At 41.1% G+C, this 27,336-nt stretch overlaps 2 protein-coding genes across 3 annotated transcripts in view; both read right to left on the reverse strand.

Annotated features, from left to right (window-relative positions):
• fmn2a (formin 2a) overlaps positions 1–16,057 on the reverse strand; it is a 39,161-nt gene extending 23,104 nt beyond the window's left edge. Inside the window, exons 1-6 of the mRNA XM_071480272.1 lie at positions 15,310–16,057; positions 11,631–13,889; positions 8,446–8,609; positions 4,649–4,801; positions 2,441–3,282; positions 1,753–1,894 (exon numbers count right to left, since the gene is read on the reverse strand). Of these exons, the coding sequence (XP_071336373.1) occupies positions 1,753–1,894; positions 2,441–3,282; positions 4,649–4,801; positions 8,446–8,609; positions 11,631–13,845 (3,516 nt within the window). The 5' untranslated portion in view covers positions 13,846–13,889; positions 15,310–16,057. The remainder of the gene's footprint in view (positions 1–1,752; positions 1,895–2,440; positions 3,283–4,648; positions 4,802–8,445; positions 8,610–11,630; positions 13,890–15,309) is intronic.
• Positions 16,058–16,812: 755 nt separating this feature from the next.
• Positions 16,813–27,336, reverse strand: part of chrm3a (cholinergic receptor, muscarinic 3a) — a 75,333-nt gene continuing 64,809 nt past the window's right edge. For both annotated transcript variants that reach the window (XM_071480277.1, XM_071480278.1), the window contains one exon: positions 16,813–20,786. In XM_071480277.1, coding sequence (XP_071336378.1) covers positions 18,809–20,786 — 1,978 coding nt within the window. In that variant the 3' untranslated portion in view covers positions 16,813–18,808. The remainder of the gene's footprint in view (positions 20,787–27,336) is intronic.

The raw sequence follows: 27,336 nt of genomic DNA on the forward strand, positions 1-27,336 counted from the left end.
AAACCTCCTGAAAAATCCCCCTGCCACATATCTTAAAGCAACACACACATATATAATTTTCACCAGGATTGTGTCATTTCACTACAAACAAAAACCCATGCCAAAACAATAATTTGAAAGATGTTATGGTAAATAATAATAAATAAACAAAAATACTATACAATGGGGTCCAAAAGAGACCATTTTCTCATTCACTTGAATGGCACTTGATGGAGCTTTAACTTAGCTACTGCAGTTATCAGGCTGCTTCCTGCTATGTGCATGTTCCTCATAAAAACAAAGAAGTAGCTCATGTTTGTAGCTGTTCTTAAACAGGACTCTCAGGACTTTTCACAGCTTGAGGATCACATAACTCTCCAAAGCACTGAGCATTGCCAAAGTGTTACACTCAAGTGAACCCGTGAACAGATGAAACCAGTAAACACAGAGGCTGCGGCTCAAATATGATTTTTGATCCATATTTCTATTTCTCTTACACACTAGTGTTCTTTTATTTACCTTGACAGTTATTGGCTGTTTGCCACCCGGTGGATCGTACACCCGTCTCGTCATTCCTCATAGTGTCTGGCAGCATTTAAATGCCAGCCAACCAGGTGTGGGATTGTTAGTAAGGCTCCTGCATCCTAGATTTGAGTCCACTGAGCTGTTTTCAGATTTACATTGTCTCCTTAAAGTGACAAGTATCAAAGCTGGAGGCAAAGAAATGCAAAAATGGGCCCAGTGGATATTAGCTATTCCACACACACCTGGGATGGACCATGTGGCAAGCACTGGAAATTTTTTATTTATTTATTTATTTTTTTACAATGTCAATAGCAGAGGAGTTTGACCATTTTTCACAAGTTAAACTTCAACATTCAACTGCAGCCTTTTAACATTTCTTCGGTGTCAAGTTTCAATTCATCACTTCCCATAAACTGAGAAGATTTCCCACCAATGTCCACGCCTGAGACCAACATTTCATCTCAGCGAAAACTGTCATGTGATTCTACTGGGTCTCAATTAGAGGGGTGAAGCCGTCTTCCCCGGTGCAACATTATTTGTGATTTGTGACACATAATTTGGGCGAATAGTACATTAACATATAAATCTTGACAAGAGCAGCTTTAAATTGTAGATCAAATGTTTGACTTGTAGATTGATGGAGTGGCATAAAGGGCACTGGGGAGGGAAACAGTCTGACTATTAAACTAAGTCATACAGAAAGCACAATGGGAGGAACCACATCATGAAATATAGCTCCCAGGCTTCTCCCTCCCTCCCTTTTTTCCTTCTCACCCCTCTCTCTCTCTCGACAGTCATCACCGTCGTGAGGTTTCCTCACCGCACGCGAGACATTGGCTCGGTGCCACTTGATGGTCACGGGGGAGTCGGGTGGGAGCCAGAGCTCACACCACATAATAACTGTCTGGCTGTAGCAGTTCCTCCTGTCACTCAAGGCAACTCATAGACTGACAGTGAGGAGAAAAGGAGAGGAGCAGGGCATCAGAGGAGTGAGAGTGAAGATGGGAAAAGCCATGAAGAGTGTCATATTTGGTGACCCGGACACACAGACAGACACACACACACACACACACACACACACACACACACACACACACACACACACACACACACACACACACACACACACACACACACACACACACACACACTAACTTGTACACATAAACAAATCAGCACAGATGTATCATATTGTATCCTTATTGTATATGCAGACACACAAATACACAACCATAATACATAGTGTACCTGCTTGGCCTTGGACTTGCTGATTGTGTCTGAAATTGGCTTTTTCTTCTCCTTAACAGCACTTTTGGAGAATAGTTCCACAAACTCTTCAAAGTTCACTGTTGGTTCCTCGATGTTCTCCCACACAAGCGAGCCACTTTGTCTAAAGATAGGAGGAAAGAAGACTTATTCACAGTGGGCAAGTGGGCAAGCTTTAAAAAAAAAAAGTCTAGCAAAGTCCATTTTTATTGTGTAACCCATGTTATTATTTCACCACAACAGGCATTTTTGACATTTCGAGAGTCTCTTCTGCTGTTTTATGAGTACTCATTTGTCATCTTTAGCAGACTAAAAATCCATAAGTTATACACTTGTCAAATCTGTCAGCCAACAAATTACATTTAAAATTCAGTATCAAGTTCCTTACTTGCAAATAAATCAAGCAGTCTATTTCTAGACGTTTATTCAACTACAATTTTCCAAGCCTTATTAAGGAAAGAAAACCTGGTTCAAGTCAATTCAGTGCTGACCGCAACGCCTGGACTGCATCACTTTCATTTTCCACAAGGTTAGCAGCTCTATTGCCATCACAGCATGTGGCCGATCTTTATCTTAAGTGGACAAGCTTCCTCTCAATTCTCTACTGTTCAGAGCATACCTTAGTGCAAATGATCCATGCCTATCTTCACTTTATACAGCATATCCTTACTTTTTAGCATGCAGCTGTATGCGTGTCCAGTAGAGTGGCTTCATTGGCTTGGGGGGCTCTATCACAGCCTTGGCGGCGGCAGCTTCCTGGGCCATCATGGAGGGCATGGGCCCTGGTGGTGGTGGAGGCCCAAAGCCTGGGGGTGGGGGTGGAGGTGGGGGGCCCATTCCAGGCGGAGGGGGTGGTGGGGGTGGGCCCATACCCGGGGGTGGAGGTGGTGGGGGTGGAGGTCCAAAACCAGGCGGGGGAGGAGGTGGTGGAGGTCCAAAACCTGGTGGTGGAGGAGGAGGAGGGGGAGGGGGTGGTGGACAAGGTCCAAGACCAGGTAAGGGTGGTGGAGGTGGTGGTGGAGGAGGAGCAACACCCCCTGGTAAAGGTGGTGGTGGCGGGGGTGGAGGTGGGGGCATACCTCCAGAGCCTGGAGGGGGAGGCGGAGGTGGAGGTGGAGGAGCTGGGTGGGTGCTGCTCTGTTGCCTCTGTTGGCACGTGCAAACAAAGCTCTCTGTCGATTTGGGGACGGAGGAGGAAACAGAGGACAGCACGCCGCCTGATCCTCTGCTGAAAGGCACGTCAAACTTAAACTCATCCTCCACAGGCGAGGTCTGGACGGACACCTCCTGGCTCATCTTTCCCAATCTTCCCCCTTTTATCTGTGAAGCCTTGTGGTGAGCAGTGCCCAGAGCTGCCATATTATCCCCACTGCCCTTTTCCAAGGAGGCCTGCTGGCCCTGCAACACAGCAATCTTAATCCGCAGGTCATCGATGGTCCTCTCCAGCTGAGGGATGAGACAGCTTTCATCCTCTGAGGAAGACTGCCCTGATTTCAACCTGCTGGACTCTGTCTGCCAGAGAACGAGGAAAGAGACTTTCGCTTAACATACACCTACATTACTTTGTGTTTTTCCTACATGAAACCTTCTTTAAAGGCAGGTAATCGAGCCTATCTTGTAGTCTAAATGTTGAAAAGCAGACAGAAAATAGAAAACCACAGAAACACCCACAACTGAGGGAGCTTAGCGACAGAGCTATGAGCTAAAGGAGGGTCAAGAAAGTCCATTATGTCTAGACTCCATCAGACCTCTGGCTCCAGACTGGTTGGAGCAGAGATGAGGGGATACCGAGAGATTTGACCCCAGAGACAGTGAGTCTCCTTGGGCCTCACATGGGGAGGGTCTGTGTCAGCTAGAACACATTCCCCAGTTGTGGTCACATCGTTGAAACTTAAGGAAACAGCTCAGTCAGTATGGCTTTCCTAATTTATTAACTCTTCTGGGAAAGAGGGAGGTTCACTGCAACAATCTAACAAGTCTTTCAAGACAAGCCTGACCTCTGGTGGACAAATAATAATTTACAGCTGATGCAGCTTATCCACAGCAACTTATTAAGAGATGCGTTTGAGGTTTACTGTATTCCTCTTACACATGAACAGGTAACACAGGTAATGTTGTTTTAGATTTCAAAATAAGATCAAATGTGCTTCAAAGTAACAATCATATCCTTCAATTCCTGATAATGTTGAAACCTTTTCTCCTCTTATCTCAAACTATAAATCTAATTCACATTTTTTTTTTACATTTGCTTCAGATCTATTCAGCCAATTCTGAACATTTGGCATAAATTTGAAATAAATAAACAAAATAAGAATTCAATGAGAAGAAAGAACATCTCGGAATCCATCTTTCCTAATTTGTACAGTATGTGGCGAACTTTACTTAACTGTGTGTGCTGAAAATGATCCAGTATTCTCTTGCCTTGTTTGTATGTTCCCTTTATATTTGTGTTTAGGTTATCATTATTATTTTTATTTTCATTATTAGATATATATTATTATATCTATTCAAATGTTTTTGTTTTAAAGGCTTTAAACAAATAAGTACCAGCCTTCTGATACAATAAAGCATTCACAGCCCTGCATGCTACAAATACATCAGCTAGTAGATACTTGTAAAAAAGATGTGTTTATATAATAACCTGTGAAGTTTCAATCTTAAATTTTATTTTGATGAGGGTGGAGTTAAAACTGAAAATAGGAGGTACAGACAAATTTCCACAAAAATAAAAACAGACAAAACTGAAAAGAAGCATCTGCCTGATGTTAGTAGTAAAACAAAAGGCTCCACCATAAATCAAAGCCAGCATTATGCACAGAGTGTAGACAGGGCAAACATACTATTAAATATTTAGAGATGAAGAGAGGATGCAGCCAACCTGAGAGTGTAGAGCTCCTGGTGTCTTGGCTGATGATTGATTCAAAGGGGATCTCAAGCCCTGTACTCTGCCTGTGCTTCGCCCCCCATAGAGTTCCCACAGGTGGGAGGACACTGGCAGGCCTACAGACGCCCAGGTGTACAGCTGCTCCTCCTGCATGAAGTTTAGAAAACAAGAAATGTAAATGTAAATGAGATCATACCAAGGTCAGATGTTTGTGCTTAAAACTACTTGCTCCCTCCAAGGACTTGTACCTACTGTATACAGCCATGATTAAAGGTAAATAACTGCCACCTGGGATATGAGTTAAGTTGTAGCTGTTTGTGCAAGCTTCAAATGTGGAAACACTTGAGGATAATAAGCAGTGTAAAAGCAGTAAAATCAAAAGTTTTTTTTTTCCCTCCCTTTACATAGTCAATGTGGCACCCAGTCCAAAAAACAGACTGTGAGAGCTAATTCTTGGCTCATTGTCTCATAGCAACTTAAAATGGACAATAAATAATGAGGACTACTACGAACTGTCCTGTCTGTGTTTGTCTTCAACAAAAATGCCTTTGTTCTACCATGAAACACCACGTCGCCCCTCGACATAACTAAAAGATCTGGGGGCACTGTTGGACCTCATTTACTACAAGGCTGAGCATCAGTGGTAAGAGATAAAAACTAAGCCTAAGAACACACTGAAAGAATTATTACTGCATTCCTCCTCCCCCCCTACTTTCTTCAAATGCTCCACTTCATGACCACTTTTGTGACATTTGTATGGAATACTGCCTTCAAGATGCCTCAATACAGTACATACAACCACAGAGCTTCTTTGGCAGCAGGTTTATTAAAGTGTGAGAAAAAAGATACCATTGTACAATCACAGTAGCAGGTAAGATTATGTATGTGTATCAGTCAGTCTCCATGGCAAATAAAAATGCTAAGCCAGAACAGCTTAATCCTTTTAATGTACGGTAAAGCATGTTCCTCAAATAGTACTTTCCTAATCACCTCAAACAAACAACTAATTATAAACTGAGAATTAGTGCATTTGTATTCATGTTATATTACAGTACTTATCTTAATGACTCTAAAGACAATACCAGGCATGAGAGCAGACACCCACAATTAGGTGTACTGTAAGGCTCATTCAGAGGACCCAGTTATGAGCACAAAGGTGTGTCAAATTTAAACAGTGTCTTCTGTCCCTTTATCAGAGCTTCCACACAGTGACGAATTATATCCTAATATGCCACACTGAAACGCAAATCATTGGACAGTTAGATCACATAAATCTGCTTAATGTGTGTAAAGATTTAATGTGCATGTGACTCATGTGTGAGCAGAGACTTGAAGCCTACATTTCCCAACATACACTGATGTTTTCTGAGCATTTCTCAAAACCCATAAGTTGAACTCTGGTAACCTGAACAACAGCCAGAAAGACACGCACACAAGAAACAAAAGGCATGCCAGACTGATGTAAGCCAATGCCATTCATTATTATTTATCCTCTAAGCCATGTTTTGCCAAGTGTAAAAGGGATGACACTTGATTTATACAGAGTTCTTAGATACTCATCCTCCCCAAATCCCATTTTTGGACTGAGTGAAACTAATGGAGTATTTAATTTCAAGCAGTTTGCAGAACAAGAAACAAACCACTCATACATTTGTTCACTCCAGCAAAATGCAATGCTGAAATTGGATACAATGCCATATTTAGGTAGCAAAGAGGACAAATAGGAGATGAGAGATACGAGTGGATATAAAAGGAAATGAAGATGGAAAAAGAGAGGACAGAGGTGATGCAAGTGATTAATTTCAAGATAGACTTTAACTGTAAAAGGAAGAGAGTATAAGGGTCGGAGGTATTGAAGGGGTTTAAAAGAAAAGGTTGCATAGAAGCAAAGACAGACTGATGATTTATTTTGAAAGGGAGATTAGCAGTAAGACAGAAAGCAATAACAAGGAGATCTGTACTTTCAATGGCAACAGCAAAGGTTGTTCTTGGTCAAGTTGAATAATGCAGGACTTCAGGCCAAGTTGAGAGAGCGAGGAGCTTTTTGCTGGGGAAGAGCAGCCTGAGCCCAGGGCACGTGGAGCTGTTACATAACATGGTCAGCAGATGGTCTACGCAAGCACAGATGTGTGTATGTGTGCAATTGTGTGTGTGACTAAGTGAGTGTCAGAGGGAATGTTTTTAATCCAGCCATGCGAGGAAATGTCTAAACATGTATGGGTGTCTCGGGCTGTCCTTTTGTATATTTGAGTGCACATGTGTCTCTAACCTAGTCATGCAACTGTGGACCATTGGCAGAAGTGTACATAAAAAGAAAGCGCTCTGCATTTGTGGCCTATTGTGAGTGCACAGTACACAAGAAGAATAAGATGTGACCAAATTTGAGGGTATTCATGTGAACAAAAAAAAAGCTTCAGAGCATGCATGTAATCTTGCTTTTGTCTGTATTCAGCTGTTTGTGTTTAGGTATGCATATCAGCATGAATAGTGTAAGTCTATGCATGTACATCTGAGGGGGAGGTGCATTGTGCAGCTAGAGACCAATGCTAATTTGTTGACATTCTTTGATGTTTAAAAGACAAAATTGCAAGACTAGCTAGCAGTATGACTTTGAGACGAATGCAAACATTAGCATGCAACATGGTCATAGTGACAATGCTAACATGTTAATGTTTAGCAGGTAATGTTTACTGAGATCACCAGCTTAGTTTAGCGTGTTAGCATGCTAACATTTGCTAATGACCACAAAACATAGTAGAGATGATGTTGATGGGAATGTCATTAGTTTTGCAGCTATTTGGTCATAAACCAATTTATTTGACAAATTAGAAATTTTGACCTGATGACTAGATAAAAAGTAAAGGGGGTTACAAAAGTGACTACAATTCATCCTCTGGGGAACATGAAGATCTGTACAAAATTTCACGGCAATCCATCCAATAGCTATTGGGACATTTCATTCAAAACCACAAATGTCAACCTCATGTTGGCGTTGGAGGAAAAGTCAGGGGAAACCACCAAGGTCAGTAGGATTCATCTTCTGGGGGCCATGAATATCTGAATAATATTTTATAGCAAACCATCCAACAGTTGTTGAGATATTTCAGTCTTGACCAAAGTGGTAAACTGACACTGCTATCTGCATAGAGCCACACTGTTAGAGTGGGTAAAAATAACAATAATGATAGAAGAGATAAGACCAACATTAGGGTTCAGATAGATGGACCCAGCTAGAAAAGGGACTTGACAGAAATGGCTTTGACAGTGGCTGTGGTGAACTGTACAAGGGCATGTGATGCACATGAGATTAGGTCTGAGCAAAGCATTACTGGAATGAAGAATTAAAGATTCATGAAATCAACTTTCACACGGTCATCCTGATTATGTGCACCACTGCTCTTCAGATAATGCTCTCTGGGATGAATCACAGTAGCACAGCAGTTTATATGGGAACACATATTGGAAAAGCTTTCCCTGGTTCTGTATAGTGGATATAAGTCAAGAGCTACTGCATTCTGTGAGTATTTATTCTAAACAGAACACTATTTCCTTTGCATACCAGCTTATGTTGTACTATCTTCAGGCAATGAATTGTTATGAAAAGGTATGGTGAGAAATGTAAATCATTTTGTTCTCAAGCTGTCTGAAAGTGTCACCTACCCGCTCCTATAATTTCACTTTACACTGAAGAAAAACAGCAAAGTCAAATCAGTTATGGGCCGAGCTGAAGCAAGAAAGCTTGTGTCATTTTTGTAAAGTGTGATGGCAGACAATGAGGAGAAAGGTCTTACATTAAAGACTCCGGAGGCGTTGCTGTTACCATGGAGCTCTGCAGAGCCATCGCTGAATGGGTGCAGCACACCCTGGGCCAACATTCGATGACAGAATTCCTTTGCCTCCTCTTCTGTAGACCCCTCTCCATGATGCATACACAGTCTGTCCAACAGAGTGCGACCTGAGAACAAGAGAGAGGTGAAGTGCAAGAATGAAACTGACCTGGAGAATATACAGCTCCATTTTCTAAGTGGAGAATGATGTTCAGATAAATTTATCCTGTTTATGGACTTTAATGTTTTTATACTTCTTATTTTTAGATGGCATAACATAGAGCTGAAGAGAGATGTCTCAGTTTCTGATGTGATAATTAAACACCTAAATTTGCAAACTCAATTCACACCATTTATATGTGGGTGACAAGACAGAGGGTGTTAATTGTTCAGTGCAAAGAATTTAAAAAAACGATATACAGGATGCACGTTATCTAATAATATCAGGTTTTAACTACTATTTTGGTTTTAAAAACAGTGATGATGAACTTGATATAGGTGAAATAAGTGAAGTTAGATAAGAAAACACACATGGCTTAACCTTGTGGTTGTAGGGCTTGTTAATTCTGCATATGAATATAAACAGTGAAACAAACAAACAAAAACAGATTGTCTGGGAACCGGAGTAAGGAAGAAAAACAAGTTTGAGCTGTGAGAAATATTATAGAAATCTGTCATAATCTCAAAGTCCCAGAGCAGTTCTGGATCCCAGATAAAGAGGAATCCTGTTTCTTGATGATGGCAGGAGAAGAAGTAATCACTAGGAGGTGGAAAAAATATTGACGTCAACAGAGGATGTGGAGCCTGAAAGAAAATGCAGCCCTATTACTTCAGAAAGACCAACCCTGACACATTGTGCAGTGAGTTTGTAATGTTGTTAGACTAACCTAATATCTTATGAACCATGTGATTCAGGGGGTAGCATCAAATGAATTGACAAAGTCCCATGACTCATTGTCCTGTGCACATTCATTTAAGGACTTTGAGGACAAACACTAATGAAGGCTGATGTGAAAATTGGCTGTGTTACATGAATTGTGTGACATAAACCAAATCCAGAGTCAAATCAGTTTAAGTTCAAGCATTTAAAACCATTCTCAGTTGTGTTGTCAGTTTTCTGAAATTTAAATCAGTTTTTTTTTTTCCTGTTTCCCTCTTTCCTCTTCCCAGTCCCCCCTAGGGGCCTTATGTGACCTGGAAAATTTGTTGAACTGATCAGTATCACATGAAGAGCTGAATTAGTGAGAGATGGAGTAGTGAAATAGTCTGAATCTTTGTGAACAAAAACAGGACAGGATATCTTACAATTTATCTTATGGGTATTCAAGATACAATCCATCTCCGTTGTGTGGCTACAGTAAGGTCACTTGAAAAAATGCCTGTGGATCTCATTTCATGACTTATTTTTGTCATGCAGATAAACTGTCAGTTGGGTTTAGCATCCACAAGTGTGCACTGTGTGTGTGTCTGTGTCTGTGTTTTTTTTGTTTTTTTTTGTCTGGGCCAGTGGAATCAGAGGATGGCATCGCCATGGGTGGGTGGCAGTGTTGTCATTCGGTCCTCTGATTTATGAGCACAGGCGCAGACAGTGGAGAGCAGCTGAGCTCTTGAAAGGCACCACAACAGAAAGGAGGACAGAGTGGCATTGTTTCATTAGAAGGAGGCATTTGTTCTGAAAACACTTCTCAGTAAAGAACACCCACTGTTTCATCATGGTTTTCATGAGCTATTGTACTTTTAAATCATAACTTTAGTATTCCCGCTGTGATAATTTGTATAATATGATAATTTGTAAGTCATTAGGATTTAAATCACTAGGCAATTACCATAATCATTTCACAATACCATTGCATAATGTCAAATGAGGATGGGGCTTGGAGCAAAACTAATGTGAGTCACATCCGGCCCACTGGGGATTCCCAGCAACAATAGGAATAAATGATGAACTATCTAAAATATTCTAAGGGAAGGATTCTTTTTCTCCCCTGATACATGCCAGGTCAGGAAAGGTTGCTTTTGTGAGAGCGGAGGAGTTGATAAAATAAATGACGATAGTTTACTACATTAAAAGGGCAAGTCTGGTGATATTCTATATTCCTCTAACTGTCAACAAATCCCTTGGAAAGACCAGTACCAACAATGTATTGGTCCTATCGTGACTTGAATTAACTAAAGCATGACGTAGGTTACTCTTCTGTACCATAGACCTCCATTGTTGTCTCAACACTGGGGGAAAAAAAACACATTAATGAATGAAACCATTACACTGGGTGACATGTTCCTTCATTACTATGAACATGGGCACTGTTGTTTATCCTTTCCTGCATACGTAATCTGCAGTAGCTGAAAATAGTCCCCAACAAATGCACCATTTACTCCTGTTAGAATACCATTTGCTAAGAGCTACAGTGCCCTGCTGGTTTAGGGAACTACTTACATTTTTTTACTGAGACTATATTAACAAATAGGCTTGGAACTGAGTGTTAAAGACAGGCTGGGGCCGTGGGAAGGTATAATGAGAGGGACTAACATATTGCTGGTTTTGGACTTTTTATGGGATTTGTTGACAATAAGTTAATTATATAATATCACCAGCCTTATTCTTTGTGTCTGATCTATATCTAAATTCATGCAAATACTAAAGTATAATATGGGTTTTAGCCAACAGCATATAAATGAATGATTTTGTTCTATATTGTAGGGCTGTGATATAAACCTGCCAGGTGTCCTTAGTCTGGAAGACTATTTATTCTTAATCCTCTTTTCTTTGACCCTTCATTCATCACTTCCTCTGAGACAGACCTACTGATGCCCTAAATCCTTCACTCTTACCCAGACATAAAGCTGTTACTAATCACTGTAGTATTTATTAAACAAATTAGCCACATCTGTAGTTCAGAAAGATGATATCACACATCTAACCGCTACAGCTGGTGCCATCAACAATGAGTGCAATATGGACAAGATGGTGGGATATATTGCTGATGGATAATGTGGTTATTTTACATAATCAGGCACTAATCTGTGAGGGAGCCCACACCAAAAGTCCAATCTATGCTTTAATTACAGCCCTTTATGCCTGTCCTGACTGAACCTTAGGTGTGGGGACAGTTCAATTACCTTCAGTTTCAGTTTCATGTGTGACTCACCAGAGAAAACATCCACGTAGGGTACTGTGGAGGTGGAGGTCTTTCGTCCATAATGTGCTCTCCTCGAGCCGAGTGTCCAGTAAGTCCCACTTATGTGACTCTTCTCTGGTGTCTCCTGCTCTGGGAATTTGGCTCCACCACCCTGCCTTCCTCTTCGCTCATCCAGCTCTGGGGACCAGTCTGCAGACACACTGAGGGGCCCAGCGATGGAGCAGGACCTTTGCTTGCGCCTCCTAAATCCCTGGGCCCCATTGGATTCCACTGAAGCAATGGGGGCATCTGTTTTCCTGGGCACGTGGGGGCTGGTAATGGGGGAGCCAATTGGAGAGGTGAGCTGCCTGGTGGTGGTCTTAACATAGGAAGGGTGGACTGGTGGGTACAGTTTGACAGTAGAGGAGGAGCTGGAGGACGTTCGTCTAGGTTGAGAAACAGGTGGGCTGTCCGTGGTCAGTTGGCTGATAGACATACTACTCTTCCTCCTTTTCAGGGACAGGAAGTCCCATCTCCCAGTTACCTCTTCCTCCTCCCTCTCCATAGACAGGTCCATGCTGCTTGCACTTTTGTGAGGCCCCATTGGTCCTGGTCCTGCCACCACAGGATCAAAGCGAACACTTGGCACGCATATGTTTCTACTCTGTGCAGCCTGGTTACCCTGACACTCCTGTGGGTGAAGAACCGGGCTCTCCAGGTCTTCCTGGGGCTCCTCAGCACTCTCATATGAGGTGGTGGTGGCTGTAGTGTCAGGGAAGCTATATGTGCTGTTGGTCTTTGGGAAAAGGCTGCCACTGCTTCTCTCTGTGTCTGGGGCTGAAGATGGTGGACCGCTCTCACTCAGAGACCCCGGACCAGATGAATTTCTTGATATGGGTATATTACAGCTTTCGTTCTTTAATTTCTCACACTCAGCAATTATTTCTTGAGCGACAATTTCACTACCAACTTCCCTATCCAGATTTAACAGCTGGTGAGATATTACCTTTTCAAGGGCCTCATTCCCCTTAGAGCCTTCCAGTCGGTGGCTGGTTACCATTTCCAGCACCCTGTCACTGGTCACACATTGGTCTCTTATGGCCTGCTGGATATCAGAGAGTAGATCTTCATTTTCAGCTGCTGCTGAGTGAAAACTGTAGAGGTCAGCATCTGATCCCGAGCTTGTCTTCCGGCCAATCTCATCTGCTATAGATTGGTGACTCTCGGTGGGCAGACAGCTTAGATCCCCCTCGACATCTGATAGCATCCCCACCTCATCAGCTGACAGGCTTGCCTCTGCACCGTGGCTGAGCTCTGCTTTGCCAAAGTGTGCTGACCTCCCATCTTCCAGTATGTCATCCTTAGACAACCCTTTGGCCTTGGATAAACTCTTCCTGATTTTCATGCTGGAAAAGACAGAACCCTTCGACTCTGACTTTGACTTCTTCTTACCAGTCTGTTCTCCTCCTCCTTTACTTATCTTGCTTTGGGACTTCTTAGATTTTTTGTCCACCTCAGCATCACCATCACTTGAGACATCCCCTGCTGCTCCACCACTTCCTCCTCCTTTCTTCTGCTTTGTCTCCTGATTCCCCATGTTCCTGAGCAGGCGGACACCCTTGGCTAACAGGCCATATTGCTGGGATCGAGGCTGAGCATGCTGGGCTTCCTCCTGGGCTGCTGCTGATGCTGGTCCTCTGTTGGACAGAGCTCTTTCAGAGCTGCCTAATCCCTGCTGTTTGCTCACCACAGTTGAAGGCAGTTGTGATGATGATGATGCTGCCTTCACTGTAGCCGCTGATGCTGATGCTGATGCTGAAAGGAGGAGGAGACTTGCACTGACAGTCGCGGGCTCACTACCACTCACTCGCCCCCCCCCCCTCCCCTGCACAGCCTCTCTCACTCTCTGATCCTTCCTCTCTTTTTGCCCCTCCTCTCTATCCCCATCTGCTCCTGCATGCTCGGTTGTCTTGCATAACGGGCTGCTGGTTGAGCGAGCAAGCTGCTGATGCTCCCGAGTGCACTGCCCTTGTCCATTTTCAACTGAAGGAGAAAGAAATTGCTTGGGGTGCTGCTGGTGATGCTCCAAAATGCACTGTTGTTGCTGCTGTTGATTGAGGAGTAAATGCTGTTGTTTACGGAGGATGTTGGTAACACTGCTTTTTCTCCTTCCTTTGAAAGTGGTAGTAAAGAAGCTCTCTTTCAGAAAGGGCACTTGGGTCTCCACTGTCTTAATAGTCTGCATCCTGACCACTGTGGCTCATCCAGAGGGGAGATGAGCTGGAGAGGCTGAAGTAAAGAGAAAGGAACAAGTGAAAATCACACTGACTCGCTTCATATTTAAGCTGAGCTTCACAGAAGCAGTGGAAAGAAAATCTGTTCTCAGTGGAGTCATGCGGTAAAAGTTGAAGATTATTGCACGCTGACGTCTCATATCTCCTCTTGCCATGCAGTGTGTGAACTTTTTGTCTATGATGACCACAAATTGTTTCTCTGTTCAGCCCTTATTACGATTTTCAATTGTATGTTTTTGCACCTTTTTTTTTGTATTTATGTCTGTTACTTCTATAAATGTTTTGATTTCTCACACACATATCTGGACCCATTCAGGAAAACCTAGATTGAGATTCATGTGACAGAAACGAAATGAAAGTTACCATTGTAACATATAAAAAATGTACTGCTGGAATGATTAATCATTTGCTTAATAAGTTAGTTGATTGTAATCAATTAGTCAAACGATGAAATGGAACAATTTTCATTTCAATTACAATTTTAATAATCAATTTGAACTATAATACATTTGTAGTTTCAGTTTTCTCAAATGTGAATATTTGCTAGTTTTGTTCCTCTTCTATGATAGTGTACAGAATATCTTTGGGTTTTCTACAGCTGATGAGCTCTGGGCTCTTGGATCGATTAACAGAAAACATAATTGTCAGACTCATCCCTAATGAAAATAGTTGTGATTTACTATTTTATATAAAATAATAAATATTATATGGTAAATATCAATTCAAATCATATTGTAAAACCAAAAACATAATCTTGTGACAAAATCGATTTTTTTTCATGAATTGTTAATTATATTTTATTGCACTCGCCAAAATATTATTATTGACATTAAATATTATTACTGCAAAACATTTACAAACATGTCTTGGAGTTAATAGTTGACATCTGTTTAATTGTGTATCTGTGTGTGGGTTTATATCAAGGCATTTATGAGAACTGATCCATGTCCATGGGTGTGGTACAGTCAAAGTCAAGCCATCTAACATTAATGACAAAGACTGCCATCCCTTTCTCACTTAAAAGTAAGTGGTAAAAAAAAAAAAATAATGCAGTTTTTGTGGTTTTTAAGAGTTGACACACAACTAAATAAATAAATGACATACACATTCTTGTTATAAGGATCCTAATTAAAAGAAAACATTTACCAGAAAATTAACAGCTAACAAAATCATTAAAGTTTGTATTTGTTCAAATACTTAGTATATGATAAAACTTTCTTCTTCTTCTTCTTCTTCTTGAGGGCTTAAGAACATATTGTGATCTCCTCTTGGTAAGAACATCACACATTATGTAATCACTTAGCAACATGAGTCAAATTAAATTATATCCGAAATACAGAAAAAAAACAAACAAACGATTGAAAAGCTTCTCAATTTTGTCTTAAAAAATATACATCATAAATGAGTCTACTTGCCTGACTGGTGGATTCTCCTCAGTGGTTCAGCACTGACTGGAAGAAACAACACAAATGGGTGTTTGTCTTCGCCTATGAGCCGCTCCTTAGCCATGGGTCACATGAAGTTGGTATTTTCCTCATCACATGTCTGGTCTCCTTGGCCATCTCCCATTAGTACTGTCTGACACTCCCCTCACTAACTTCATCAGGCCTCATCATGGAAACATACAGATCTGTGCAACAGTCAAAGACCACTCTTGTGTTTATTCAGTTTCTGGTTAAAATCAGACACTCAGTACTAATGTTATTGTAGTGTCAGACAGTGATCAGGGTTATATGTTACAGAAAGCTAGAGAAAGGCTTCCACCTCCACATGTAACATCAAGTCGATCAGTATCTTCTTCTTCTGGTTGGGTGCACCACTTTTAAGTCCCTCCCGCCAATCAACAAATGAATTTCAGCTGTGTCGCCACACACGCCTGTGACTTTCATCGCTACAGGTTTTCTGATCACACTTGTTAAACTGTAAAATAATTCAATTACATATAAAATGTTAAATGGAAAGAAAAACATGAGACAGAGGAACTATTATGTTTTTTTTACAGCTGGAAGATTAGAACAACATTAGCAAAATTTGGGAGTTGTTATAATTGCGTGTGAGCTGGCAGTGATTTGATACTATCACCATCATGGGTCGCATTTATCTTTCCCCAAATCTGAGCAGGTTCCAGGTGAACCTCAGTAAGCCTACTTTCTGGAACCTGCTGCGTGGATTAAAGGTTTGATAAGCAAATCTAAATTTCAAAGACTCGAACCAATATCCACAACTATCTGTGAATGGTGGAACATTGTATAATAAATGACCCAGTGCCCTGCTAAGGTAACAAGGTAATACTTATTAAATACGCTGCTGGTGGACTCAAAACTCAAAAGTCTAGACTTCAATGTGAATAAAAATGTTTTCCGTTTTTTGGTTTGTAGAGAAGATTCCGATTTGGAGGCTCATACAAGGCGCATTTAACAATATTTCAGCATATTTCTTCTAAATAAGTCTTCCTGAAACAATGGAAGCCATTATAACAAGAGCGAGCATATTCAAACACATCATTACAGACCTCATATACATGGTTACTGTAGAGGTTTGTGGCTGGCACTAAAATTAAAATAAATTGCACTTAATGGACTGTGACAGTGAAAAAAAGTATTAAAATATCCCCTCACATAGCTACAGCTGATACAGAACAAATAATAAGTAATGGCTCACAACAGTAATGACTTTTTTACCACTGATGGCAAAGTGCTAACTTCAGATAAGCACCTGGTCTAGTTGGCTGCTCAGCTGCAGCAGTATAAAACTAGTCTCAGATGTGAGTTTTTGATAATGTCAATGTGAGGGAGGTCTATACTCAGCTAAAAAAAACAAAAAACACAAATTCATTAAGTAGTCTGAGTGAATTTACCCGAAAGGTAAAAATAAATGAAAACATTAATGACATGACTTGTGACACAAAAAACAAATAATTTCTGTCAAAAAGTTTTTCGTTTGTTTATTGACTTAAAATATGAGTATGATTGGCATACTTGAAATGTAACAAAATGTTTGTGTTCATCATTTTGGTAGTTTACATTCCCGATATTTAAGTACAAAAATCTCATATTTTGATGAAGAGTGTAGGTTATTATGACACCGGAGCACACTGTGTTGAAAGCAGACACAATACCCACTGTTGACAGGCATGGGATATTTTTTTAACATCTCTTTTGCACGCAGCACATAAGTCATTATACGTGACCAGTGTATCCAACATAATCCAATCTACTCATTCCTCAGTATGCCAGTTGTCATGATACAGTTTATCTTTTTTCTCCAATACCTTTTGCACAATATTCATACTGAAAGATTTGGGTGCAGCAACAATGTAAAAACATCTACTTAAGATAAGAATAACATAATGTGCATTACAAATAAAAAATAAAAGAAATTCTTGCCTTAGCTGGCATCTGTATGTTGACTTTTGTGGTATGTGTTGCCCACTCTCTATATATAAAAACCTGGTGTACTATAGACCAGGACAGGTATCAATTCTATTTACAAATCAATAGTTCCATAATTTTAAAGAAGAAATACGTCACCCATAAATCATATGAAATAATAAAAAAATCAGATGATGACAGGAAGTTAAATATTGCAATTTCAATGACTGTGGCCATTATTTTTTACATGCCAAATAGATATTTTAAATCTAATTTAATAACTATAAGCTAATTCATGAAACCAAACAGCTTAAAGTATGCATAACTGCTACATAATCATGATTTAAAAAATCCCATTTTTGTCTTCATATTGGCAGAATGGGATTTTGATATTGCACTGTAGATGTTGGACTCAAGCCACTAGAGGCTGCCATTGCTCTACTATATCAAAGATGGGCAGCCTTTAACAAAGAGTTCCTTTGTTGTGTCCATCTGTAGTGTAAAATCAAAACACACATCTTTATAAATGGACATCATTGTGTGTGCAGCCAATCATTATGTATCAAGTCAGAAATATCCAAATGTACACAACAGAATATCATCATTTTATAATCAATACTCTTGACAGAAAACCGCAAGTACATAAAACACAACCAATGTACTTATTGTCTCCACCATAAAAACCACAACAATCACAATGAACACAACAGCAGTTCACTGACTGTGGTGCCACACAGAATATTCACAACTCAGTTCATCAGAAGAATCATTTTCAGACTGGCTCAAAATTTCAGGAATATCTAGAAAACCAAAGATGAATATCACAAAAATAACAAATCTCTGTTGACGAAAAGTAAGGACACAATTTAAAGAACTTTTATACTCCATCAGACACAGGAAAGATATATCCATGTAGAAAGGCAATGTACAGACGTTCTGATAAAAACACATGCCAGTCAAGAGGATGGCAGGTCAAATCAGCACAATGTAGAAGCCTGTGAACACAAAACAGTTTTTGTTTTGGCTTTCAGTGATGTATTACAGATACATAGTTTTGTTTGAAATGCAAAACCACTCTGCATGTTACATATCTAGCTACCCACAGAAAGAAATGATAAGAAATGTGAATCCCCAACCCTGTAACAAAGATATCCTTTCCCCTTGTGTCAATTGCACTTCATTAATTCTCCTGCAATGCATTTTAAAGCCCTTTTCTATTATTTCCACTCAGTTCATTTCCTTTCAGCTGTACTAGCGTGAAATAGTCCTTCAAGGACAGAGGGAAATGTTTCATCTCTGGACCTCACTTTATACAACCCTTCACGCATACATACAGCTTTGCTAAATGGATGCACCGACACGAACACACACCTGAAGACCATCGCATAGGATTGCTGTGTTTGTCATACCAGCAGAGAAACACATTAAGGATCTCTAAGTAAAGAGACTCCACAGAAACAACTAGATGGATGCTTCTTCCTTTTCCTTTTCCTATGTTAAATCTTTCGATTCTCTGTTATAAACCAACCAAACTTCCTGTCCTTTACGTGGACTCCCTGGGAATCCTCCTGTGAAAGACCACTGACTGCCTCTGCTGAAACTGCTGCTTTCTTCTCTTTTTCTGGTCCCAGCGACACAACAGTATCATCTTAAAGGTTGTGCGGAAAGTCTTGTTGCACAGGGCGTAGCACATCGGGTTAACTGTGCTGTTGACATAGCACAGCCAGTACCCCACTGCCCACAGGGTCTCCGGGATACAAACTTTACAGAAGGCATTGATCAGCACCATGATGTTGTAAGGTGTCCATGTGATGATGAAAGCAAAGAGGATGGCACTGAGAGTTTGAGCTGCTTTTTTCTCCTTCACTAAGGACATGCGCTTCCTCTTGGTGATCTGAGTCCGAGCTCGGGCTGCAAAACGCTTCGCCACAGCTGCCTCTTTGAAGGAAATTGGGACAGAGGGGGATTTGGTGGCTGTGCTGGTGGTACTACTGTTGTTGACAGTCGTAGCGGTTGTTGAAGGACCATCCAGAGAGCCTTGGTTGGATGTAGCCTGGATGATAGGCATTGACTGAATCTTGCGTGAGCAGAAGTGTTGGTGGTAGCTATTTTCTGAACTATTTGCTCCATCTGGAGTTGTGGCAGCAGTGGTGTTCGTGGTGACTGTTGAGAGACTGTCTCGGTTATACTCCGCTCCCCTTAAGGGATCCTCCTCTGAGGCTGCATCCAGATCCTCACATGAGGTGAGTTGGGAGTTGACAGCAGCCTTTATACCAGGCAGGCTAAGAACAATGGAGAAAATAGCATGACTCTGGGAAATCATCTCTCCTCCACCACAGTCCTCATCCTCTGAAGACCCAGAGTGGTCCAGCGAGACCGCAGCATCATTGTTGTTCCAGCTGTCACTGCTGCTCTGATCTGGGTCACCGTCCCCCTGCCGTGTGCTACCAGGTCTCCAAGAACGAACCCCAGGCCAGCAGTGGAAGCGGCCAACTAGCTCCCGACATGTGCTCTTCCTTTTGGACAACCTGGTCAGCTCATAGCTGCTGCAACTTCTAGAACTTCCTGTCTGATGGACAAAACGGGTTCGCTCACTCCCACCATTCCCAGCCCTTCCTCCTATACCACCACGTCCCCCTGAACCCTGCAACCCAGCCAACTCTTTCGAACGATTCTGGGTCTCCTTGTAAATGCGCCAATAGAGAACACTCATTATCGTCACAGGCAGATAGAAAGCTGCCATGGCTGTGCAGAAGGTTATGGTGGGCTCTGTTAGGAATTGAATGTAGCATTGACCTGAGGGCACTGTCCTTTCACCTTCAAAATACTGCCATAGAAGGATGGCTGGGGCCCACAGAACAAGAGAAACAAACCAGGCAAGGCCGATCATAATCCCAGCTCGCTTTGTGGTCCGTTTGGCTCGGTAGGTCAAAGGCCTGGTGATTGAAAAGTAGCGGTCAAAGCTGATGACCAGTAGGTTCATAACTGAAGCATTGCTTGCCACATAGTCTATAGCCAGCCACAGGTCACAGGCCCAATTTCCCATGGCCCAGTAGCCCATCACAAGATACGCTGTATAGAGGTTCATGGAGATGACCCCTATGATGAGGTCAGCCACAGCCAAGCTTAGCAGGAAGTAGTTATTGACTGTCTTTAGCTGGCGATTAACCTTGAAGGATACCACAACAAGGATGTTGCCAATGATGGTGACCAGTGACAGCATACCTGTCAGCAAGACAATGAGGACAATCTGCCACACAGGGTGGCCACCCAAGGGATCAAGGTCTGTAGTTCTGTTCCCATTTTGGGATTCTGAGGTGAGGTTTAAGAGTTTGCTGGTGGAAGAGGAGTTATCATCCAAGGTATTCACAGGAAAAACTGACCAGGGGGCTCCTCCGGCTCCTCCTTGGTGCAGAGCATTGGATTGTGGGTAGGCTCCGGCCACTGGTGGTGAGGTGTTGGCAGCCAGGAAGAGACCAGGGTCTGTGCTGTTGGAGCTCATTGTTATGTCCTGGCATATTCTGAGGAGAGAGACAGAAAGAGAGGAAATAGGTAGGAAGGTACAGAATGACAGAGAATGAAATGGAGAAGGAACACATGAGTAGCTGACATTCCTACTTATATCCAGTAGGTGAGGCTAGAAACCTATTCTTCCAAGCTGGGTGTCTGAAAAAGATGCTTGGGTCTAATTTGTCTTTCCTGTTAAACTATCACTCATAATTTCATTTTGTATACGATCTGTTTGTACACTGTAAATAAACTGCAAGCCATACATCAAATTACAAGTTGACATCTGAATCAACAAGGGTAGACAGCCAACACTTTTGCCATCAACACCTGTTTCTTATGACACCCAGCAAATTGCAAAGACATTTCACTGACACACAGGTATAGTATTTTCCCACATGGTTACCTAGTCTGTAAAGATGACTGTGTTGAAATTGCACCTTGAATATCATTAGGCCTTGGGCAGAAATCATGTGGGAGTTAACACACTGGTGATCTTTATTAAAAATTTAGCTGTGGTGTCAATCTGTCTATCAGTCTGTCAATTGAACAGATGTATGGCCAAACAATTTTCTGGTGGTATGTTTTGTAGTTCCACTGCTTAAAGTCTGTTGACTGATTTATCTACAATATGAACATGACAGACAGAAAAAAAAGCAGGTGCAGCACTTGTTCATACACAAATTCAAAGGCTGAAAGAAAAACCTGATGGCATTGGTAGGTGTAACATTATGTAGACAACAAGTGTGGGCTTGCAGCACACAGAAAGAGTGGAGGACAAAGGAGATAAATTAATTGAGATAGCACTGGAAAACCCTGGGAGGTATTCTGGCATTTCTTCTGGCATTTCTTTTTCTTGTCTGAATACAGAGGTTTTTGGTGTCAGTTTGATCATGCAATTTTGTGGTGCGGTACTTAATTAGTTGCCAGAATGGTGTTTCATGGTGTTACATTCTGGTCTTTCATAAGCCCCCTAAGAAGGAGAAGGTTCAAGACACGTTTTAGACAGAGAAATCTATGCAGAGACAAAAGTGAATTGTGAAACAGAGAGAATATCAAGTAGCACTGCAAGAGCTAATAGAGATGTGATCCTGGAGAGTAAGGAGTGCTGTTTGTTGTTTGATTGGGGATCACTTCATAATAGAAACACAAACAATAAACAGAAGATTCTGCTGGTTTTGTCAAAGCAGTTATTGAATTTTGGATAATATAATGAGGAACAGCCATTTTGTAAAGAAGCATGTTGTATCTATTTCAATTTTGCTCTGTAATCATTTATTATTACTGTGGTGTTTTGCATTCGATGTTATCATGTATATGTGTATTTCGCAAGCAAAATTTGATTCTTAGCAACAAAAGTTTTCTGTGAAAAAATGTGCAGTATCAGTGAATGTTTTGTACAGTTACACCGAACAGTCATGTAGAAAGCAAAGGTGTACAAAACTGACAAAATCTCATTCTGCATTTTCTGTGGAATATTATGAATATTATCTAAATTATGTGGACATTAGTAGCTTAGTTAATTATATTCACTTACCATAAATTTTAAAAAATGTGTTTATTAGGGTTATTATAAAGATCCATTTACAATTAATATCTTGATGTACTTTCAATAAATATGTATCTCTCTTCAGTAAATGTTTAGTAACCCTTTCAAATGTGACAAGAATTACTTACTGATTTGAAAACTGCAGCAATAAATAGATTTTTTTGGGATTCATTTAAAATCAGTTGGTGATTGTACAGAGTGCAACACATCATCCTGCGCTTCCTTTTTATTGCGGAAGCCATTAACACTGTATTCTTCCACTGACATTTATGATGACAATAGTTCATTTTAAACCTGAGGCATCCTGTGTTAAGGGAACAAAGAACCTCTTACTATGGGGGACAAGTAAAAACATCTAACCCCTCCTCTAACCCACCCAAACAGCTGCCTACACACACACACACACACACACACACACCATTTACAGAAATATCCTGACAAATACATGTGCTGACAAACACATGTTAGCACAGCCACAGCGGTCCCATACTGTATAAAGTCACAATTGCACACACACTATTTCATCCCACAGGGAAAGGTATTTGAAGCTGAGTGCTGCACCTGTGCCTTGACAGAATCTCAGACCTCCCACAGAGCTGTTAAAGAACCCGAGTAGCCAACAGCGACTCACAGCCGTTTGTGACACTGAGCACACACTGACACTACTATTATCAGGAGGCTCCCTGCTATCACCATGGCGGACAATTTCACACGTATACTGTTTATGTTACACAAGCATGAGCAGTCACATCCATGCATCCTGTACATCATCACAAATGTACGCGTGTATATGTAAAAACAAAACCAGATGTATATGAACACAAAAGAAAAATTCAAACAACTCCAAACTGAGTATAAAAAAACGACAATGCCTGCAAGACCAAATGTAAACAACTGTAACTTTTATGACAGACGGCAAACTTAAAAGCCTTTTAAGAAAACAAAGTCGTCTTTTAACTTCTCACAAAGCAAATTCTTCTGAGCGTGTGAGACAGCAGTGTGTTACTAATGAGTATTAAACATCTTTTAATTGGCTTATGAGGGCAAAATGTGTCTCTGTGAAGATAAGGCCTAAACAGTCGAGAAATCAATCTATAATTTTCTACCTTGACTTGCTGTAAACAAGAAAAATGAAATTAGAAATATGAAAACTAAAGTTTAAAAAAAAAAAAAAAGGAAAATCATGCAAATAAATATCATAGTGAACTGCTTAATATCCTGTCAGGGGAACAGAGTCACAGATTTTATGAGAAAAGGCTGAATATCGGATTCCCTGTACCCGCTCCTGTGTCATTTTGAGAGTCACAGGAGAGTTCAGTGTGGGCACAGGTTGGTCTAGATTACCTGTCATGCAAGGTCTTACAAGATGCAACACACTGATATGATATATAATATATATATATATATATATATATATATAATATATTTCAGTTGCACTGATTGTAGAAAGTGGCGCTTGTTTAGTTTTGTATGCAAAAATTCGGCACCATAGACCCTATATGTGTCTGTATATTTACACTGTTTATTCATGCTCCACTGTCATGCACAACATTGACTTGACCATGGCAAACATATTAGACATGGAACAATTAAGCCTCGCTGTTGCCTCAGATTGCAGTGGTTAACTACCATGTATTTATATCTGTAGTCCCCTGGGGGCAGAAACTGGCTCCATAACAGAGGGAGAGTGGTTTTGTGTTGTTTGTTTTTCCCCAAAAATTGAACTGATCCAGCCTTTTCAGATTAAAAAAAACTGCATGTGGAGGATGACAGCATCCTTTTCCAACATGGGTGGGCTAGCTAGAGTTTTGACAACCAGCTGAAGCTATTATAGGGTCTATCTCCCCCAGCCCACGTTAAGCCTTATATCTTAAGTTTGACTCCCAGGCACGTAGGTGTGATGGTTTCAGGTACACAGAGAGAGAAGGATCGATACTCGTTTACTGTGTTGCAACACAACGTGTTCCCTGACATTTTGAAGCATTTGTCCCAGCAGGGCTGGACAGCGCAATCCAAGTTGGGTCCAAGGATCCATCTAAATGATTGGATGACTAATACATGGCCATTTCAGGTTTCTATTTTCAGCAACTAATCTGGCAGAGCAGTGATATGGGCAGATGATATCCAGCAAGGATGAGTCATGTTGACAAGCACTTTTTAATAAAGGTTAAAGCGGCTATAATTTGAATCCTGGTCACTTTGGAAACACCTTTGTGCCACAACATACCTTCAATTAGAGGGATTCAAATTATTCTTTTCCCCAATTTTTATATATGTATATAGTCAATGAAGCTTAATCAGCAGTGCCTGTACAAAGATTGTAAAGAACATTGTCAACCTACTTTTTTTATGCGGCCCTGTCTAAAACTTTACAATTTGGTTTCCCATTGCTCATGTAGCGCCTTATGTAATGAGCACTTCTGTGCTGGAGCCAAGTGCAGAGAGACATCTGGAGGCAGATAGGGGTTTTAGGATTTTACTATAATAAGGCATTATTCTAAAAACATCTTTGGCATAAGTAGCTTGAACACAAATAAGGGTACTGTTGAACAAAGCAGAACTAGATTCAGCCACAAACTCCAAACAAAAAAGCACCCTGGCTGTGCAGGCTGATAAAAACGAATCAACAACTATAGAGCTACATCGGACTGACAAATACGAGAGAGTTGTGGGGCACTGGCAATTCCGAGAGAGCAACTACAGACTGAATGCATTCATATTTAGTCGACCCAGCTGATGCAAGCAGTGACTCTGTGATTGCCATTCCTGTCTGGGCAGGGCTGCATTGTCACGCGATATGCAGATTGCTGCCTATGGCGAGAGGACAGACGGCAAGCGTGGGAGAGAGTCAGGACTTTACACAGTGATACACTGACCATGTATTAAAAGAAACAGTGCCTTCTATTTAAACTCATGCTGAATGATGCGTTGCACTGTAAGGGGTACCATTCAAAGATATGCCATGCCCAATCCAGGTTGTGCTGAGCCATAAAAGGTTGTGAGGCTGCTTGTTTCAAGGAGAAATGTGATCAGGCCAGTACACCGACCACTGATGCAGTTATCGATTTCCATCTATTGAGCGGTGCAGCCTTGCTGGTAAGCAAAACCGGGAGTAGACCCACTCTGACCCAGAAGTTCTATCTTACATTTGAAAATACTACACCAAACAGATGACGTAACCTACAACTGCTGTTAAAAATAGACTTAAAGGAAGGTAAGGCCATTTCTAGAGTAATAAAAACACTGTACAATCTGGATTAAATAGTCTGTATGTAGAATCTATAATCTATTTGATATCAACCAACTTTAATTCAGTAAAAGAAGAATATCTTTACACAATTTGATCTTAAGTAAAATCATGGAGTAAAGGCAAATTAAAATAATGACAAGCTAATAATAAATTATGATTCTATGAATGGCTTTGAACCAGATCAGGATTCTAGGCAGTGGTGTTAGATATGTACCACAAAAAGGCTCTGACTTCTGGTAGCCCAAGGAGCAACAGTCTAACTTTGATATTTGTTCACTCCTGCATAGATATGCTGCTATTCAGCACAGTTGAGAATGAGCACTTCAAGAAGATTATTTAAGTCCTTAACCTTTGTGCAACTCCCTGTTTGAAAGCTTTTTTTTCATACACTATATGTCCTCCAGCTGCACACAGCATGAGATGATAGCAGAAGAGCCACTGGAGTCTGCCGCTCTTTCCCCACCACAACATGTGGCCCAGAGAAACATCAGAGCCACTCTAACCATGCATATTGTAGATTCATAAATGTCTCCGATTTCCCAGAACCATACAGGAGAAGTGTCGGTTCCGACCCAGCAGAATATATTAGAAGAACTGTGTAATTCTATGATATTCTAATTTAACACAAAGCTCTATACCATTGTAGTGTTAGTGTTAAGCCAAAGTCTGATTTCAAACCCTGAATTTAATACAGGCAGTGATAACAGACACTGATAAGCCTACATAGGGTGGTAGATGATGTTAACATGACCTAGATATAAAGATATGAGAGATGGATATAATAGATTTATAATCATAATCATATTTTAAATCACACTGATCCATTTCATTATTTTTTCTAATGCTCACATCAGAGAAAGGGTGTAAGGAGGTAGTATGTAGTGAAGTGGCGCAGGATCTGTCCTTCATAAAAGAAAGAGACTTTGTAGTTGCACAGGATGAGCTAAATCTATCACAAGCTGGTGATGATGGGCCTTCTGCCAGAAGATGGTGACAAGGGTTGTGAAATAGCACAAGGCCATCTGTCAGGTATTCACTGCTGACAAGAACAAGCATTTAGTGCCTACTTGGCAGGAGATGGACTTGCTGGAGTGCATCTCCAAAAGTTCACAGATTTTCAGACAGGCAAATCTTCAGTCAGTGTGTGACTGTGTGAAGACTTTACAGCACCTCCTCCGAAAAAGGTTGCAAAACCTGCAGATTACTTTTTGGCTCACAAAGGACGTCCAGCAACATTGTCTGTCCCTGGTGAGAAATACGACAAAGTAAAAGATGACTTGCTGGACATGTAATTGCTGGTGGTGTGACGTTGCAAGGAACAATGGTAACAAGAAGACTGATGCCATCAAAATAAGGGCGGTGTCTGATGGTGGAGGGAGACCATGACCCATAAACTTCAAAAGCAGTTAGAGGAGAAGCTGTGGAGGAGGAGGCAGAGCCAGCTGCTGCAGCCCTACCTGCCAACTGTTACAGATGGTAAGAAGCTAGTCAGTTTATTTTAGATTAAATTTTATTCTTTTAGCATTTCTTCTTTTTTTTTGGGGGGGGGGGTTATGCATTTATTATAGGTAAGTGGAGACTGACAGGAAAGGGTTAGAGAGAGAGGGAAATGACATGCAGGAAAGGGTCGGACCGGTGACTGCCCTACTAAGAGCGTCTTGCGCTCAACATGGTACACGCCCTAACCACTCGACTACTGGGCCACCCCTTCTTTAAGCATTTCTGCCACCAGTTCAGTCTTTGACAGGAATTCAAGGAAGAAAGA

The sequence above is a fragment of the Trachinotus anak genome, unplaced genomic scaffold (assembly GCF_046630095.1).
Source record: "Trachinotus anak isolate AG129_WGS33_773 ecotype Australia unplaced genomic scaffold, CSIRO_AGI_Tana_v1 ptg000007l, whole genome shotgun sequence".
In the NCBI taxonomy this organism is placed as follows: Eukaryota; Metazoa; Chordata; class Actinopteri; order Carangiformes; family Carangidae; genus Trachinotus; species Trachinotus anak.